General features: G+C 31.5%; 1 protein-coding gene across 3 annotated transcripts in view; it reads right to left on the bottom strand.

Moving 5' to 3' along the window:
• The window catches only part of LOC125068037 (major facilitator superfamily domain-containing protein 12-like), a 73,607-nt gene that overhangs the window by 32,136 nt on the left and 19,538 nt on the right, over positions 1-21,933 (bottom strand). Inside the window, exon 1 of one of the 3 annotated variants that reach the window (XM_047677027.1) lies at positions 5,239-5,330. The exons of 1 other annotated variant lie outside the window; for it this stretch is intronic. In XM_047677027.1, coding sequence (XP_047532983.1) covers positions 5,239-5,255 — 17 coding nt within the window. In that variant the 5' untranslated portion in view covers positions 5,256-5,330. Of the gene's footprint in view, positions 1-5,185; positions 5,331-21,933 lie in introns of those variants that run through there. One more of the 3 variants, XM_047677036.1, reaches the window with a different exon arrangement.

The raw sequence follows: 21,933 nt of genomic DNA on the forward strand, positions 1-21,933 counted from the left end.
GTTAGGTATCAAATGTCATCTATAGCTTTATCTGACACTTAAAATAATGACACTATTGTCTTTAGTACTTACGCTTGAGTGAAGTAGATGGAGCAGCGACTGTTTGGTGTCGGTCGCGGGTTGACAATTAGTAAAAATATAAAAAGAGGATAAACTATTTTAAAAGAGTAAAATACTATTTGAGTTTGATACGTTTGATAAAGAGGTCCTCATTTACCTTCGTTGAATATATAACATATTTAATCGTTCAAATGCGATTGTAGACTGTTTAGCTATATTTCAGAAATAATAAAAGATCACGTTACGATTACATTGCATGGTAGTTTGTTAAAATGAAAAGCATCGCTTATATGTATGTCTTTGTTTTGTTATTAAATGATTATAATAATATATACTCTACTATAATATTATTTTGATACACTATTTGTTATGAATGTTAATTTTATGTAAGCTATAATACGAAAAGTTGTTTAAAAATGTTACATTATTTCTTTTTTACTGATATTAATCAATTATTTTTTACTTGTTTTTTTTAAATGATCCTGATGAATGATATGTTGTGTATTTATTCTCAATCTAACACGTCATACCAATTATGCACGACACTTGAAATATTTCACGAAATTACCGTTGTCCACGTACGCGTTATCGTAGAAAATAGTCATGTATGTCAGGAGGATTTGATTGTGTTATTATTATATTAACATCCAATATCTTAGTTACGATCGTACGTGCGTTTATCAAATATTGTAGGCACTCAGGGGCTGACGTAATCGACGTGACAGGACTAAGTAGTACCTGCGAGCTAGACTTAAACTCTTGGGTAAAATTCAATGACTTTTGAAAGCACTTATGCCGCCTTGCCTTTTATAGCCAATATGTAATCTATTGGAATTTAATATATGTCTTTGAATTGTCTTTTAAACATAATGTTATTACTGTAGTTACAATTGTTGGATATGTTAAACTATATATATCTAGTGGTATGCAAATCGAGTAAATGTTATCTAAAAAAGTCAATTCTATAGATGATAGAACCCTTCATCAGCAATAACGTGAGCACTATTTCTATCCGTCGCATGAGTTACATTGGCATAAATTACGAGTGCGCTGACGCTAACAGAGCGGATGTCAGGGGGATGAAAAATGTAGTCGCGACAGTGGAGGCGACGCAGCGCGCGGCGCCTGTGTCAATGCGACTGATTGCGAGCTGCACCGCAAATCGATACACTGTCATTTGCATGCGACGTGAATTCTTTTTTTTCATGTTTTTACAATTTACAGCAATTAACGAAAAACAAGAAATGTAGAAAAATATAAAACCACAAAAAATATTTGTACTTAAATAACAATGTTACAATAACCATTATTTGAGAAATGATACAGCAGCTATGATCTGTATTTATAAAGTCTGCACTTAAACGTCGTAATGTGCACGGAAAGCGGTGTTCAATGAGATTGTGGTGCGCAGATTGCAATCTATTTATTCCCATTGAGTGTGCTCGTAATCACGTGGTGGTGCGGCGGGCGCAGTGCGCACAAATGATCAGTCGCTCGGCGTTGGTTGTGGGTAATGAATTACTGAGCCATTGCTTGCTTGCAAAATCTAGTCGGCGCATCGTGCCCGCAAGTAACGAGGTTAACTCTCCCTGGAGCGGAGGACCGGCCGTGTCGTGACTTGGGGTGCCTTCGGAGTGCTCATGGGCAATTTTTTTTTTAAATGAATGAAATTCCATTACGGCTACAACTAAATTAACGGACTAAAATTTCTCTTGATTTTGCTGTCAACTGTCAAAAGTTTCGTAACGTTTAGAAATTATTATTAGATTTTCTATTTTTTTTCAAATAAGGCTATCGAAGCAAATCTGAAAAGGAGCTCATAAAGTAGGTCGTTTAAGAATAGACATACGAGCAGTTTTATAGAGCATTTTATGATTCTATCCGCACTATCCCTACAGTAAATGCTGAATTAGACGAAGTGAAAACCGCGGGTGGCAACGCAAAAATAAATCTGATGATCCACTCGAACTGTTATTGCTTTCAAAGTCCCACCGAGATACTATTTAAATTTTAAATTAGAAAAATCGATCCTTACAATTCTACATATACGAGCATTTGCATTTATCAAAAAAAAAAAGTAAACTTCATATGTTTGTACTCTCTCCTTATACTGCCTTGGTAAATTAATTCAATTGACTTGAACGTCGGGAACATCCCGAGTCGTTAGCGAAAAAGAAATCACGGCGCTTTGACCACAGCCATAAAGTACTAGAGCTTTCAGCTGCAGATTCCCGAGACCATCGAGAGCTATTCCCTAATACATGTGCTTTCGCTCGGTCGGGGGTGGCACTGAATTATCATTCCGCCACCTGATAGTCTGCAGCAGACATATAGTTAGAGATAAATTCAAAGGAATAATTCGTTGCTTGGAAAATGTTCTTTCTAATATGCGTCACGTGTCTTTATTCTTTCAAATTCAAAATAGTATTATTAGCATTAGCATTAGCAGCCCGTAAATGTCCCACTGCTGGGATAAAGGCCTCCTCTCCCTTTGAGGAGAAGGTTTGGAGCATATTCCACCACGCTGCTCCAATGCGTGTTGGCGGAATACACATGTGGCAGAATTTCGTTGAAATTAGACACATGCAGGTTTCCTCACGATGATGCACGAGATGAATTATAAACACAAATTAAGCACATGAAATTTCAGTGGTGCTTGCCTAGGTTTGAACCCGAAATCATCGGTTAAGATGCACGCGTTCTAGCCACTGGGCCACCTCGGCTCTTATTATTAATAGTATTATTAATTAATAAACAAAAAACACCGTTAAGAATATGTAAGATGTATGTTCATACAATGAAATCGTAGTCTTCTAAAGAATATTCAACAAAAGAGATCGGAAAACAATAGTTTTAAAAAAAAATGCGTCTATTTAGTGGATAGCTTTATGGTAGCAGATCCTGGGTTCAATTTCCGAGATGACAAATGTCGGATTTGCAGTCTCAATCATTATAAAAGTGTATAAGTACACTTGAGTTTACGTATACATTTTAATCACTATAACGTCCTGCAGTTGGCTATTCTCCCACGAGAACGGCCGCCAAAATTGGCCAGGATTATTATTATCATCGAATGGATTCTCATTAAACTTTACAGCGTAATACTTGGCTTTTATCCTGTGTAGCAAGCAGGATACTTTTTATTACTAGATATAAAAGGGTTTTCATGGACGATCATAAATAATATCTACAAGTCGAAAAGTTATAGTTTATAGTCGAATAATTTCAAAATGTTAAGTACACTTACCACATTTAATCAACACAAAGCGATGAAAGTAATTCAAGCTCTTATTAAAAAAACGAATTTCTTAGATCGGGAGTCGTTGCTGATTGAGCGAGTCGTGACGAACATCAATTACTCAATAAGCGACCCCCACGACTGTGGAGATTTCGTCTACTACTTTATCACGAAAGTCAACTTTATATAAGTAAAAATACTCAAATTCTAAAGATAAATTGTTATTGGACACAATAAAAATGTAAATATCCCAATAGTTATTTATAAGATCGTGGGAATTCCACATTTCGTATATTGAGGGATGTCCGTATAATATTTTCATGTTACTCTTGAGCAATATATTTAAGTTTGAATATATTTCTACCATAAAAATATATTTATAGTATCAAGAGCTACTTAGTGGGTCTCTAACGCTGATACTAAATTTATATTTAGGTTTGCTAATTAAAATGAGGAGGAAATAAAATAAAAAAATCTAACGAAACAATTCCTTTGGTTTTGAATGTGTCATATAACATAAAAACAAGCAGACCAATAATATTGATATTAATATAGCAAAATATATATATATATAATAATTGAAATCATATAGAGCATACTTAAATACATAATTTAACTAAATAGAGTGGAGTCACAAATAGTAGAGACACTCAACTTATGTTGGCAACATAAAAGCCTCTAACGTCGGGCTCTTGAATTTCAACGCAGTTTTTGGCCGCTTTACCATAATATACGCCTACGAATGACAATATAAGCATATAATAAATTCATAATAATAAGATAAAAATAAATGAAGCTCATACTCATACATACATATATAGTAAATGTATAAATGGTAAATATAATTATGTATAAAAAACTGATATTAATATATTGGAAATTTTAGTATTATTTATTTATCTGTATGTACTTATCACGTCATGCCCATTTACTATTACAGTTATTAAACATGTGTCTCGCAAAGATTTTCCTCGGCGAATTTTTTTTGGAACATATGTGATATTTTTTCTTACATGTCATATAAATGTCGTTCTTATCGTTTTTAAAGAGCCTTATTAGATGCTGAGTGTCGAATTTATTTATTCCTTATAATAGTATTGCTGTCGTCAGAAGTTTTTATTCCCTTTTTTGTATCACTTTTTCTAATTCTAAGGATCACAAAAAATTATGTACCGTAGTCTCGATACTCATTAAAAGATTGTATTCAAATATTATCACGTCATACTGAAATGTAAATGAAACTTTAAACGGATACCATTCCGCTTAACTATCTATTTTAAATTGACAAAAACAAAATTAAGAATGACATTTAAAATGTTCAGTTACATAAAGTAATTTGTTGTTGATTGCTTACTAAATATAAAGTCAATTTGGTAGCTAGATTGAATGTTTTTACTTTGATGGAATCATTAAAAAAGTGAAGAGATTCTTCCAACAATGAAGGATCTATAGCCTATTCCAATAGAATAATAGGTAAAGATATATAAACTACTTTGTTATGGAACTGACATTATATAATTGGTCTAGGATACAAAAAATCTAAAGGCGAATTGAATCATTTGGTAAGGTAACGTTGTATATAAAAATGAAGGTATTCAAAGTAGATAAGTGGAATAGTGTTAGTAATAGTAGTAATTAAATACAAAACTATTATTCAAGAACTATTCGTAGTGCGCAATAAAGTTATTAACAAAAATCATGTAATATCTCAGGTATGTATAATTTATCATTGTAATGAAAAGTAAATTCACAGTTTTATAATAGATGTTAGCACTACAGAGAACGCATTGACAAATTCCAGCTGTTATCAGAGCTTTAACAATAAATGCGTAACATCTACTTCTGACGTTGACAAAGTTAATTGTCAGAAATGACCAGACAACAAACCATTATGTAGCTCATTTGCTCGTCTGCATTCTCATCAATAAAAAGGCACCCACCGCAAAAAGCACTGCATTTATACTTTCTTGTATTTCGTTTCTTAGAAATAAAGTAATTGTTACACGTCCACTGGCACATTCACTACATCCTAATACTGATTCACGATAGCGATCTTTTTCAAGTAAATCTATAATAATATGTTTTAATTTTATCATTGAAAATAATATTTAATAAAAATAACGTATGATGTTAAAGATTAAGTGAATGGATAACAAGAAATCAGAATAATATGATACTTATATACTATAAATACAAAAGATAGTGTTGATAAGTACCAATTAAGTATATCTATTAATTACAAACCATAATATTTTTCATACTCGTGATAATATGATAGAGTACATAATAAACAAAACAACTACATAAAAAAAAAACAAAAATACATTTTTTTTTAAATATTTCCTTTGGTATTATAAGTGGCCTGCTATGAAATGCATGGTCAGTTTACAAAAGACGATATAAAAAAAAATATATATTAATTTATTTAATATAATGTGTTATAATACATATGGTAATAGGTCTAAACCAATTCATGGCCTATTATACGCATAAATAAGTTACATATTAGTATGTACTTACGTGTTTATATACATATATATTTTTATTAATACTTCTTACAAATAGCTACCATGTGACCTACCTCTTTTGTGATTATTATAGCAATATTTCCTCTTCCCCTATTAGATCGTCTGTAGAAGTTACTTTTTAGCAATTAAACAAACTACTTTGTAATATTGTTTTTCTTTTAGTATACAATGTATTATTATACTATTAACATTTTTATGAAAATATTATACATTATTGGTCAGTAGCAAAAATGTTCGTAGTTTATGATGTCAAAGTTCAAGTAATTTCGTGTCCAAAGCGCATGTGACTCAATCCGTCAAACGTGTAGAAAAAGCGAAATTAGCAACATATTAAATCACAGTTTGTATAATCAAATTAAACAGTTTTTCCATAATTATTTAACTTACATTAGTGTTAAAATGTATAAATGTGTATTATACAAATTGGTATGTCAATGTTGCTACTTTAATTAAAATTAAATTGCATGAAAGTAACTGACAAGTTACTAAATACTTATATTGTTCATTTATGTATAAACAAAATCTAGATAAAACTATAAGTTATAAGCCATGCACTTAAAATTGTGAGGAAGCCTTCGTTTCACAGTGTAGATACGCACTGAGAGAGTATTGCAGGAAATTGTGATTATACTCGCGGATTCCACTCATTTCTTAACTGCATTCAATCGACCCGTTTAAGGTATGATTCGTAGCGCACCAAATAATTGTAGTTATAGATATTTTTCAGATAAGATCAGATTAGATAATGTGACGTGCAGAATATAAAATTATTATATTTTATTTACTTTGCACGTGTTATGTTTTATTATTATTATACACGAGAGTATGTTTTTCCACCACCCATGTTAAAATTTTATAATTTAGTTTCACAAGTAAGTAACATCCATCTAAGTTCATCTATGTAAAAAATCATATTCAAGTAGGCTCATAAAATCACTTTTGTGAATCGTCATATTACAGTGTTGCAGTAAATGTAACCGGTTCTGAAAGTAGATTCTACCGAGAAGATTCGGCAAGAAGCTCAAAAATTACTCTTTTCCACCATTTTTATAACAGAGTATGTAAGTAAAGTACAATTAAATTTTTATATATCTTCATAAAAATAATTTATTATTACATATATTTTGATTAAATTATAATTAGGTATATATACTACACAGTGTTATCATACTAAACCACAATAATTTGCAATAATTTTCAAGTATGGTCACAGAATATACTGGTTTGACGGAGCTATAGAGGAGTTCTTTGTCTCTAAAAAGGAAACTAACATAAGCGAACAATCTACTCAATTGCAAAATGTATCTTACGGTGGGTGGACAAATTGGAGCTGACTCAGGAACTAAGACTGGTTCAGTCAGTTCTAAATTATATTCCCACTTAATTCCTCCAATCAAGTGTATTAGCCTGATCTATTACTTATCACGACACTCAAGCTTGTGCGAGCGAAGTGTTTACGAGTAGACACAGACACAAAGACTATTATATCGTTTTTTATACAAATTGGGTTATAATGAATAATTTATATTTGACACTGATAACAATTTAAATGCGAACGAGTGGAATCCAATGCGAAGGTTAATGTATATAAAAAACCATTATGAGTAAGAATTGAAATATACGACGAGATTTTTTTAACTGCTCTACATTCAGCTGTTGCTGTTTCATATATTTAGCTTCTTCAAACAACTACAAATCGTTTTTTAGAATTTTACGACCTCCACATTACTTACATTTGCCAATATTAAACTGTTTGAAGGGAATTAGAAGCGACAGTTCGAAATAATAAAAATTCAATGATATCGTATGCGAATTATATCTCTAGATAGAACTGTACATAAAGACTATTATATGCTTTAAGTAAAATTATTAAATGTTATAAATAGAACATGTGTTAAATTAAATATATGACAAGTTATACGTTATAGCAGGATTCTATTTATAGCTTGCTTAGCCTCGGGTCGTGGTTATGCAGCATCAGTTCAGCATATAGACCCACGGGACGAAAAGCTCAAGGCATAGTCTAGTGTATAATAAATTAAACGGAATCGTTTATTAAAACAACTACAGGAGTTCAATTACACTCGGCTTAACCAAAATGAATGATGTCGCTTTCGCGTAATAAATACCTTTGGCTGTATAAGGTAATTTAGTCCAGACGAGACGTTTTTTCTTAACAAGTATTTCAACCATGTGTATCAGGTATTTAACAAAAACTTGAACCAATATGCTGAATGTTGTCCACCCGTTAACTCATTATCAGTATTCATTATAGGTCTTACAAATTGTTAAATTTTCAATTTATTTTCGAATAAATCATATTTCGCTTGAGGTACTTATTGTATCGTTAGATAAATTTAACTCTTATGTAATTGTGACTTTACGTCAGTGATATTCAATATATTATATAGTATTGATATATAATGTGTAAATATATATTTTCATCTACAAACATAAATGCTTTTATAAAATTTAACTATTATATTTTTTTGTGTCCGCCGGGTGAACTTTCAAAGGCATTTTTGGGAGCAGAAAATGTTTTAAATTATAAAATTGTTACTTTTGATAAGGTCTGAAAGATCTGAAAATATGATAACAAATGAAACAAATGTTATTAATTTCCATTTCTATTTAAAGTATTAACATCATATTTCAATAAGAAATAGTCATTTCATTTTACGATTTGTTTCACCGCAAACAAAAACGGTGATTGTACTTATATAGCAGGCTTAATAAATATGAAAACGTTTGTGTAATTTAAAAACAATGTCAAGTATCGCAATCGGGCGAGTAGACCAGACCAGACTTATAAGTGTCATCTCATCACATATACAATAGTCTCTCTGGCACGTTCTCTAAGCAGATGTGCGGCAGATATCGGATAACTCGCGAACTTTTCACATTTCCTCGTTGGCACATCGCGACAATCTGGCTCCCGTCGCACGTCGTGAATTAGATATGGTCTAAACAGGAATAACGAGCAGCAGTCGTTCCGACGAACGACGTGGGAGCCAGACTATATAACCTATTTATTTTTATGAATTTAAAAATTTGTCCCTTCCGCGATTCGAAATGACTTTATGGCGACCGAACATCTCGATGTGTCTTATTTCTCGTTATTGCCAATGTAGAGAATATTTTCAACTTACGTAAAAGCAACAAATAACAAACAACAGACGTAACTTTTATTCCCCGCAGAACTGGATTGTCGCGTTGACATTATAATGTTCGTATTTACTTTGTATCGAATCGTATTGTTTTACAATGACAATAATTAGAAACGTTATTTACGCCTGCTATTCGTTTTGCATAATGATCTTTGAACATGCGCAACAATGGCTGGTTACAAGGTTTCGTACACGTACATATTGGAATTTAATTGAATTAAACTACGATAAATCTTAGATATAGAAGTATTTATTTTGACAGACTTTTAATCAATCAAATCTAAAATCATATTTGAGTGTTAATTATGATTATATTACCTTACCATTTATATTAAACCTGAGTATCAGGAGACGTTATAAAAATATAATACTAGTTTTAATTTTTTAATATAATAATGTAATAAATCTAAAACGGCCTTAAAAAGGCCTTATAAATGACGTTAAGGCGATTTTTAGTTAAACATTGATTTCTTTCCTTTTGTCGTCAGTGATTTGACATTCGAAAGAAGACACAAAATAATGCAATTAACCCACCTTATAAACATTTCTCACGCAAATTCTTAGAAACGATATGTTAATGTATACTTTAACTGAAAAGGTAATAAGAGGTTAAAATTGCTAGGTCGGGTAGGTCATACACCGGTCGTTATAGACACAGTCGCGGCCCGCTGCCTCTGAATTACCGAACTTGACCGCGCTGCACAGTGCATTGTCTGCGTGGGCGACTGCCCGGTCACTTCTACTCTACCCCTTTGTTCAACATTACAGCCCACTGCACTAATCCCTTCTGTATTTATTTGCGGCATGATTATTGCGAAGGTTTTTAACCGCACTGAAGTTTTGCCAACGATTACACAAAATTTAACTTACCGCAATGTATTTTTACCTTCAACAATTTTAGACTCCTTTTATAGTTATGTGAAATGAATTTAAATCAGATCATTTAATATATATACTTATACAATATATTATTTAAGTAAGCCTATTTTACTCAGTTTGCTTATTCCATTGTTTGCGCTGAAATATTATTAATAGGACCCGGTTTAACTACAATAACCGGATAATAAACTTCATACAGCGAAACTAGAATATATTTCAGATTGGAAGCAAAGGAGTTACAATTAAATGCCTATCCACAAAAAAAACTTGACAAGATTTTTTTGTAGTCGTGTATGTTATTACTTACAAATTATAAACATTAAGCAATTTTATATTAATTACTTAATAAAAAAAAATAAAAATAATTGTTAATGTTCTAATAGGACTCCTTTAACTATTGTCGTCAACTCTCGCTTACTTATCAAGAAAATGTATGTAAATTAATGTAAATATTTTCTGAGCTGCTGTTCATAATATTCTAAGAACATTGATTGATCGATAGGCACACTATTTCATTTTATGCTTTACCTTTGATACATAGATTGCTAACAAATTCATAGACTATCGTTTATGGCCAAATAGTGAATGGGCATATTCTACGCAACCGCAAGCGCGTTCCATTTTACACTGGATCAGCACTTACCATAAGGTGTGATTGTGATCAAACCGAAGTTCAATATCTTTTTCAATCATTCTATTGACATTCGCTGATGTAAGTCACGTCGATTTTCAAAAGTGAACTTTGTATCGGATAGTTATACTTGTATTTACTTATTTTATTAAATTTACGAATACATGAAAAATGTAATTATTTATTTTTAAAATTGTTTATTATTTATTTTACTTTGTAAATATTAGAAAATGTACAAATATGACTTTGAAAAATAATCTTATGAGATTCAATAAAATAGTACGGCGTTACATCTTTTAACGATTTTAATATACTAGCACAAAGACAGTTTAATTTGTATTAATGATAATTAGGACAAAATTTATTTATCATGTTATCATGACATATGCGTAGGAGAAAATAAAATCCATTGTGTATCATAAAAAAATCGTATATAATACCGTAGAAAAATTCTGTTCTTATATGATTTTCTGTATATATGTATGAAGAGCGATAGTATGGCAAAGGTTTTACAATAAACTTTCGATTTTACGACATCTCTGAAATGGTGTCGGAAGGGACCGATGGCTGGCCGTCGCAGCTCTCTCTGATCGAAAAGAATCATTTGTGCGAAATAGTCGTCTGAAAGACCGAAACTAGATCTCATCATTTAAGATAAGCTTGTGAAAATAGTTAATAGACGGAAAACAGACTTTTTTATCGTTTAAGAAATTATTTACAACGACAATTATTGACACTATTTTTAACGTTAGCATTAATACAATAATTTATTACACGGTATCTCTCAATTTGCATATTTCTTTTACAATTTAATTTCTAGCTTGTTAAATTACTTATAGGAAATAATCGTCTAGAGGAATTGGTTCTGCAGTGTTTCCTTTTAAGCACGTATTGTTCTCTAGGAAATCAAAAATTCGAATTAATCGAGTGCATTATATAAATCAAAAAGTTCTTCAAATAAATATTAAATAATTACATTTTATTTTTCTACTGGTATTTTCTAGGGGAATACTCACTTTCCTGGAACATTTAGAGATTATGTTGGGAAATTTCTAAAGATAACTGTTTGTTTTCTGATACTTTACTGAACACCAGTGAAATAGTTTTAAATGGATTTAAAATTTATCATTTTCTCAGCTCGATCGACCTCTTTTGAAGAGGTGTATATGCGGCATTGACTTGCTCGATTGGGCTTAAAATTCGCGCAAATCTGATACCCTCAGTGGCCTGTGTTTGCAACAGGAGAGTCACAAATCTGTTCAGAACAAAGTCTCGAGCAGATTTTTTGTAAATTCTATTATTATTTTTAATGATATTAAATTAAATATTATGGAAGATCAACGTTAGTTGTCAACACGAGACGAGCATGATTACTGTAGACACAACTTTAAGATTAAATTGGTAACTAATATTTAGGAACTATTTTATAATTGCATGTTAATCCACACTTAGCGAAATAACATTCAAATTACAACAAAGCTAGAGTTTAACTAGTAGTCCTCGGATATTGCACTTAAAGTGCATTGTCGGTTAGACTATGCGTCTAGCTGAAGTATAAAGTTCAATAAAATGTTAAATAAACTTGCAATGTACATGAAAACACAGTTCAATCAAATAGGTACTTTAGAGTACTTACTTTATGAACCTATAGATCCTATTCACGGTTGGCCAATGTCTAAATGAGATAGAGATTCTATAATTATATTGCATGACTTGTCAGTTAGCTGACCCCATGCCCGTTTCAATCAAATCGACGCCATACTTACTTACGAGATGCGAATTATAATTTACGCGTCCAATAAGATCAGTGTTGACCGAAATAAGGTATAAATTTGCTTTCATCGTCACTTCAGTACGGTCAATATTTTAGTTTATGTCTATAAGGCTTACTATAAAAGTACAACAACATTTCCTATTTTTTCTAGGTGATATATTTCTTGTATTTATATAATTATAATATATTTATTTAATTTGTCTAAATTCATTACATTCAATTTTATTATGCAATTGCACTGTAGATTTTGGAAGTGCTTATTGTAATTTTTTAAGTCGCGAAAAATTTACATCTCAAGTTGAGGCCTAAATTGAATAAAGTTTACTACATTAATAGTCTAATAATACACAATGTGTGTGTGTCAATGTTTAGAATCATTTTCAAGTATTGTTTTGACTATTCTTTGTAAGTCGCAATACGATAACAAACAAATTATATCACATAATTATAACTTTGTACCTACTTATCAAACTCTAGTTTGGGATTCAAGGCTAAAATTTATGTGTAAATACTGATTATTTCAATAAAATATTTTTTAAATGTTTATGTATAATCGTTGCCTCTTAGCCAATGTGCACACACTTCATGATAGTTTTCTTGATCAAAAAATGTTTTTTATCTGTTAACGACAATTTTAATCCAATATTTGAACCAACATTGTATGTGGGAACATACAATATTGGTAGTAATACTCGTAGTAAACGAATATACTGTAATGAAATAATTCTGATTTCACTTCAATTATTTACGGTTCTGCATTCAAACGAAAACAAAATTAAAATCATACGAAGGTTTATACGGTGAAGTGTTAATTAATTACGTTTTAGATTGGGCAATGCATTTAGACTTTAGTTTTTACAAGGGTCATTGGACGAAATGAATAGGCATAGAAAACGTTTAGCTTTGCCGTTAGAGCTTATGGGTCTAGCTAGATGTCCTTTTAGCGTGTTACGAGGGCGCCGGCCAATCACCTCCTATATAACGTTTGATGAACTCTTCATTTTTTATGCAAATTAATTTTGTGTAAAATGTTCTAACTTTTATTTTTATTGTTACTAAAAATGATCGTAAAACACGCCAACACTCAATAAATTGTTTAAATTTGTAAAGTATTGAAACCGAAAGCTCTTGATTTCCTATAATCAATTTATTATTAGTTAATCTTCATCATTTTATTGCCGTATTCATGTTTTTCTTATCATGTTATAGCTTGTGTGTTAATGGACTTTTTCTCGTGAAGATTGTATATTGCATTATCTAAACTGCTGTCTCATCAGAAGATAGATTGTCAGGTTTTAAATCACATTAATTTTATCACTATTAATAAAATATTAATCGTACATTGGTAAGATCTTTCGACAGAGGTATTCATATTAGTATTTAAAAACAAAATCATAATATATGTGTTGTTTTAATGTGTTTTAAATTAAAGTTTGTACACTTATTTCTTCAGTATTATGTTTATCAAGAAGGATTAGTTGAATCTGCTTTTTTTTTGGAATTGATTTAGTACTTAAGTAAGTGCCATGTAAAGTTAGGAATACTAACAGCACAGACGACGAAGAGACTGCGAAGAACCTCCAAACTCATCCGAAGTTAAAATCAAAGCTAAATCCAAATCCTCGGTAAACTTTAAATCCGTACATAAGTTTTGTTAAACTTAAGTCTTTAACCAGGCTTTGTATCATTTTATTTTAAAATATAAGTATATTCATTACTTTTTAACATAAACTGTATTTATCTATTAAATAGTTTATTTTGTTATATATTTTAATTTTGGGTAGTTTATGATTTAATGTAAATAAATAATGGTGTGTAGAATTCGGTTTGGTGTGCCTCCTACTGCCCGAATATAAACATGAGTTCCCATTTCAAGTGTAGTCGTATAAATAAAATGATTGTGGTAATATATTATAAATGCTAAATGTGTTTGTAGGTTATATAGACAGGAAAAGTTAAGATATTAGCCATACTGACAGCAGATATGACAGGGCGCAAGTGTATGCGTAAAAACAGGTGCCCTCATTCTTCCTCATTTGTAAAATCCGATGCGACACTAATCTTACATAACCGAAGAGAGTTCCAAAAAAAAACTATTTAAAAGCAAAGTAAATACGGCACGTCAATGTAATTCCATTCAACGATCATGAGTTCAATTGAATCGAACGTGGCCTTGCTGTTGATGGCAATACATACAAAACGTAATATGTATACGTTGTATTGATTCGGACATTTTAATTAGGAAAAATATTAAACATACCTAAACTTTCACTTCTAAAGCAATAAAAAATGAGGTCGCATTACTAAAATATTCAAACGACTGAGCCCACCTAACTACCGCTATCGCATTCAGAATTCAGTTTTCGTCGCTGTATTTTTTTAGATATTTATGCACATAATCGTTTCACTAATATTAATTAAAGCCCAGGAAGTGGCTATTGAGTTCATGTTAGGCCGTGAAGGACATGAAACAAAGGCCATGAGACAACGTATTTGGAATGTGCGACATAGGAGTAGCCATATCATTACTAATTAATATTCATATAGCTAACACGAACAATCTGCGTTCGACGAATTGCATATGAATTCTCTATGGATTTGAGGTAGCTCATGCATTTTATAATAGCAACCTGTACTGCAAGGAAAACTGTTCATTGTTAAAGTTTGTCGCCTTCCATACTTAATACTCGGGTCAGTTATGAGGGCCTTTGTATAGTCACAGAAGCTCAAGAAGGCAATGAGTTTACACTTAAGATGAATTAAACAACGATACGGCTAGGTTAATATTAAATTATTATTTTATTTAATAAATACGAGTACAACTCTAACTTTTTGGTTTTAGTTATTCTTACTTATAATTGCGTCATTGCCCCGTTTCAATCTTCTAGATTAGTTTCAAGTACTTTAAGTATATCCAAGTAGCGTATGGTGATCCTTCAATATACTGTATACTATATATATCTTTGCTCGTTGCTAGTACAAGCCGATTCGGGAGCCACGCACGTTATTTGCAGATGTGCTGTGTTGTAACGACGGAGTCAGCAGTCGATTATATTATACCAGCACGAGGATGTTTTTTTACACCAACTTTAGTCAATTAACCATTTGCCGTATTAGATTAATTTAAAGGATTAAAATGTTTTAACTAATCGAAGTCAGTCTTGCATTCTTGATTCAATTAATTCTCACCACCGCTTACCTGATATAACCGTAGTGATGTAATTCGTCTAACGGTTTATAAATCTAAAATGTAGGTGACTGTGCGCATCTGACACGGTCATCATGTAATAATGTGTCCTAGTTACGATGATTTGTTCAAATTGCCAGTACTTAAGATCATTCGCTTGACCTAGTAATTTGAACACTAGAATTGTCATTCTCGATTACTTATCGAGGTACGACTATATTCTAATTCGAGAGAAAGAATAAGTAAATATTTCTTTAAAAGTTATAGGAAAATAATTTGTTCAATACAAATTTTGTTTTCATACTTATAAAAATCACTATAACGAAATTGAAAATAAATAAGTATCATTTTTCTTCATTTAAGTTTGATTATTTTGAAATATGTCTCAACTACCGAAAACTCAAAAGTAGAGCTCATCTTAAGACTGTAACGATTGGGGCTATATGAATGTAATTTGAGAAGTATTGAAGTACATTTTTAATTGTGTAAATTTGAGCGAGAAATTGTCAAGACAGCTTCATTACTTCGTGCAAACGCTTGGCGATTATTATGCAACCGATAAACAAGTCACAGAACCCCTTCGTTTGTGCACTTTATGTTAATTAAGCCACTTCTATCTATTAAGATAAGCTTTAGTTCTTCTTAGATTGTTTCTTTATAGTCTAAGTACTGAGTAAGACGAGTAACCAGCATCCGATGACATGGTCCGTTAATTATTTAGTCTATCTTTTTACTTGATCAAGATGGACATAAAAAAACTGCACGAACAATAGTCGGTTGCAAAGTTCATTGAACTTTATACTTCTACTCACGTATGTTTACAGTATTATATAAATAATGCATTTGAATACATATTTGGTTATTTTGAAGGACTACGTTACTTGATTATAAATGAGTACATTTAACGTATGTACCTATACTTACGTTATGTTTTTATCGTAATTTTGATCTTTGCATACATTTATTATTTTATCGAATTGTATTTTATTACAAAGCTCTAAATTTTATGAGAGTTCAAAACATATAGATATTATTCGAATAATAAATATTTGCGCAATGCGGACATTTACTAATGAACAATTTTATGTATTATACGTATGAATATCGATAAATATTAACGCTGCAATGATATAATTTATTGTCAAATTCAATTTTCAAGAAATTTACAACAGACTTAATTCAAATACCAATTAGCTATAAAACGATTTTATTTATGAAACTAATTAGAGTACCTAGAATTTTCTCTAACATTATTTACACACAGTAAATAAGAAACGAGTATTCTTTAATAAAATATAAAAAAGCTAAAACGGAATATTTGCGAACATTCTTCTTGATGTTTAACATTTTTCGCAAACAAATACTTAATCGATTTTTAAATGTCGGCGTGTTGTCTTGGAAATCTTGACTAAGGGATATACTTCTAACAATACAGATCAGCAGAGGTGACAACCATCACGTGGTCGATTAACACGAGCTTGACACCGATTTGCCGATTACTATAAAATTGGCACAATGTGTATTGTTACATGGAGGTTTTTTCATTATCCACTTAAAACTCGCCACTACACGCTGCTGCAGCACATCAACTTCTATACCGTTAACCGATCGCCTCGCCGTGGCAATTGGTATACATTTAAGCACGGACGGACATTTTAAAGCAAGTCGTAATGGCCAATAGACCACAGCGCATTGCAAAATAATAGACTTGATATTTTTAAGACAGTACGTGTATACAAATCCTTAACGATGTATATAATTTTATTGATATTTAGTATTTGTTTACTTTGTAAAGAATTAGCCAGACAGTACCACGAACACATTGGACAGAAATAGTGGACAATAAAGGTTAAATGTAATCTGATCGTGGACTTTAACAATACCCTCGGGACCGACAATGGCGGCAATCGGCTATGTAACATTTTTTATCCATTCGCATATATTCGCATTTAACTACCCTTTAAATTAGTCGGAGCGATACTGGTTAACGATAAAAAAGATTGATTAGATACAATTTTGTTGAAAAAACTGAAGTGATTCAAGTTTTAAAATATCTTATAAATAATATATTTCTAATTTAAAGGTTGTTATAAAATTTTCTTGATTAAGTTAGTTCCATTAACAGAGATAACAATGTCTTTGATAACGGTTTTGTAAAAGTATTATACGGGTCATTACAGAATTCTTTTTGATAGATCTAGAACATTCTAAATGTAATTTTCTTTCTTACTACAATTGAATTAAAACACATAAAACTTGCAATTAAAAGTTTGTAAAATCCGTCTTAATCGATGAACTAGTTATTATTAGAAATTTTCCGTATTAAAAATCATTGACTTTAAATATAGTGGCCAGATCATAAGTACTTTGTTTGCATATAAAGCTGAGCCTAGAAAAAACAAGTTTGAAAATAGCCTATATTGGAAGTGTAACGTATGAGAGCTTTAATAGAGGCAGTCGATTATAAATCGCTAATCTGATTTCGATACCGGTCGGACGTAACCCCTCGGGTCAGTAATTAGTCGCCGCCGCCATCCCGTGCACACGGTGCGTGCTAAAGCTACCCGTACAATGAAAATTGAACATAAGTTCTGGCGACTTTTGGTACTGAAAACCGTATCGTACATTGTATGAACAAATTTTTACTTTTTTTACTCTAATCGAATACCAAGTTTTATTCGGTTCGTAAAGATAATTGTTTTAGCTTAATAATTTTATTGATTAACAACTTTTTTTAAACTATGCATAAATATCAAACGATATTAAAAGAACAACCAAATCATTATGTAAATTACGTTTCATCATTTGTGATTCGTCAAGGTCTCGACGATTCGTCGTGCATCTTACGACATATGATATGTCATTGCCAATGGCGGGTTCGATAGAATTTATATGTTCAATTAAAAAAAATAACATGAAATTGCACTTTTTAAATACGTAATATACTGTATGAGCAAGAGGTCGCCCAAATTGTATAGTTTTTGTTTTTAATTTATAAAATGAAAAGGCTTAAGTGACAGAGCTTAGTAATTAAATTTTAAATATAGAATATTTATTATATATTTTTATAAAAACCCGTATTATATTGATGTATGGCATATTTGTTCTTAATTATCTTAAGTAACTCCGTCTGTTACCTCTTTACGCTTAAATCACTGAACCGTTTTATATAAAATTTAGTTAGTTAGTTTTAGTTTAAGTTTGAGTCACAGGAAATGACATAGGCTACTCTTTTTTAATTCACCCCTCGAGGGAATAAAATGGTGGGTGATAATTTACGTGCTTTATAATTTCGAGCGAGTACAGCCGCCGGTTCAGCTAGTTTGTTTTATAAAGAGCTAGTTTTGTCTCCACGTGTTTTGTGTACCAGTTCACCGGATAATTAAGGACTGCTTTGGTTAATTTATAGCCACAATTTTACGTCATTAATCTAGTTACTTAAGCTAATTGAACCTTATTTGACTAATAAACATTAACTTCTTATTAAGAACAGGATAAAAAATATTGAAGGTAAGCTTCGTGAACTTTTTTATTTGTACACATATATTCGTAAACTACACTTCAAAAATATGTACAAATTGAACGATTGTTATGGGTCAACGATAGGTGTTAATTAAATAATTATGTCCGAAAGGTTGTTTTGATTTTTAAGACAAAAAGATTAAGGCGTTAACACCAAGAGATGTAAGGAATACTCGCGCCTTCAAGAGGATTTGGAAAAACTGCATTCTCTCTCTGTTACTGGAGTCTGAAAAACAACATAGAAGACATGTAGATAAATTAATGGTGAATAATTTTATCAAAGCCTGAATTTTAGTAATAAGGTAGAACTACTCACTACAGCGTGGAATTAGTCATAATTTCAATGAGTCACAGTTTTACCGTGAAATGAATTAAAGTTGGCTCCTTTGAATCAGCAAAAGAATATGTCTCCTAGTAACAATACGTGGCAACACCGACAGATGTCGCGTGTGACTCAACTCAGTCTTGCGAATCAAAATTCTCATAAGACTTTCGAAATGGCGGAGAAATTCATTTCCAAAGTGGTGTGTAATACACATGACACAGAGTACACACGCATACGTTACTTATGTAAATAATTAAATTCTTTATTATAATTATAACATTGTCAATTAAAATAAAATTGTAATAAACGTTTAATTTTATCAATTTCACAAATTAAAATCGAAAGTAATTGGTTTCTGTCATTTTCAAATAGAAATTTTGTTGTGACGGCACGTCGAATTAATTAAAATACGAGTAAGTATAAAATGTACCCGTTCAATGCTTTTAATAAATATTTTGTTAAGTCACTAAAATATATTAAATCGTTGTGTTGTTATGTTATTTTCTAGAACATTTTTTTACTCTTTTCATGAATTATGTCAATCTTTCGATGCGAGTTAACATGATGAGGTTAAATAATAATAAATCCAGTCCTGCTATCCACAAGTCACTTCGCCGATGGAACGCAAGCGTGTTTCTTTAAGCTGACCTACTACAGAATATGCAACACCAAACAGAGACTACATAGTCGTTGAACGCGATCATTCTACCCGTCTCGCTCACACAATTTCTTTTTATAAAGTGCATAAAACTCCCTTATCAGTACCTTCTACGACGTTCCCCGTTTTCTTGACTTCCAAGGTAGCAAGATATATTGAGCGATAAGACACTACATGCTGCTATACTATCAGGGGAGTATTTACCTTACAGTATCCCGTTTGAGTGCCTCCTGCCTATATTGCTTCTCTTTATGATTCTGATCCGACCGCTCTCTTCGGAAACTAATTGAAGATAACAGGCTTGTTTTTCACTTATCTGATTTTATTTTCATCGTTACAAACGAAGCGAAAAACTTTGTTTGTTGCGATTTCTTTTTTTCTGAAGAAAGTACTAGTTGCGGTTATGTTTAATATTCTTATTTATTGTCTTTATTAATAATATTTATTATCTAATTAATAGAAAAAACGTATAAAAATTAAGTTGTTATGTACGTCACTTTATAGTATATTTGTGATTAAACTTACAGAAAGAAATGACGGCAAGACGATAGATGACTGTTCGGCGCGTGACTAACACTACGGAAACTTCTTTTAAATCAATACCAAGCACTCGTTTAGTTTAGTTCGTGCATGAAATTTTGCTTGTCAACTTTTTTTACATTTTGGTTATTACGTAATATTCGACTCAGAATCGTGTTACGGCTTTCTTTGAGCTATTTACTTTTTAAATTTATTTTTTTTCAATATTACATCACGAGTGTACCAACCAGGCCACAGGAAACCTCATTGTTATCCATCGATTGGGCCCGTATATACTTTTGTGAGTTTTTGGTGAGACGGATTAATGTGAACGAATAAAGGACGTATGTTTAAGTACGGGTAGACAATATCTATCTAGATTAATGGTGTTTATTTTGTGTGAATTTGCCGTCTAAGTGATCGGCTTTTCGAGCTCTTTGGGTGTTCTTGCAGAGTGTCATGCAGAACGTAGAATACTTACCAAAAATTTCCACCATATGTACATCAGTGCAACAATAATCTATCCTATGTTTGTACAGTGAATCTGACCGTTTTTTGTTTATATTTTAAGACAAATCTGTGTTTAATCATAATAAAATTTAACATTTTGGAGTATTTATATATGATCATATGATAATACTGAGCTGTCATTAACATAACAATTTTTTTTATATATATATATGATAGGGGGCAAACGAGCAGGAGGGTCACCTGATGAAAAAGTGATTTAGTTGGTGCGGGTGAATCTTAGAATTTTGACGAGATGTCCAAAGACGTAATTTCATCAGCCGAGATTAATCCAAACAATTCCACTGAACATTCCTCGTGAAAAATTCTAAAATATTTTTGCATCGTCAATGATCGACCAATGAGTCTAGGATGCAATGTCACTCACCTAGGTGATATGTGCCAGTATAATAACTGATGATCTATGCTAAATATAGGTATTCTACAGGGATAAATTTAGGTCCTTTTTTCTATTGCTATTTCTCTCCAAATTGGAACAAACCTTGGAAAATAAGATTCTATGTCCCTTAAACCTGTAGTTACGCTGGCTCACTCACGCTTCAAACCGGAACACAACAATACTGAATACTGTTGCTTGGCGATGGAATATCTCATGAGTGAGTGGTACCCACCCAGGCTGGTTTGCAACAAATCCCTACCATCAAGTAAATTATTTGCTTAATATACTTCTGTAATATGACGATTTTTACTGGATGGGTAGTATATACTTAGGCTAATTTATCGCCGTTGAATAAATTAGTACAAAATTTTTACAAATAGACGGATAAATATTTCTAATAATTATTATTAATCAAAGTATACATGTAAATTTAACAGTTTTATCATAAATATGAATTTCATTTTTATTATTAGGACGAATAGTTAAAACTCTTATAAATTTAAGTTTCTCATACGATCGATATTTTTACCAAGAGTTT

This window comes from Vanessa atalanta, chromosome 1, assembly GCF_905147765.1.
Source record: "Vanessa atalanta chromosome 1, ilVanAtal1.2, whole genome shotgun sequence".
Lineage (NCBI taxonomy): Eukaryota > Metazoa > Arthropoda > Insecta > Lepidoptera > Nymphalidae > Vanessa > Vanessa atalanta.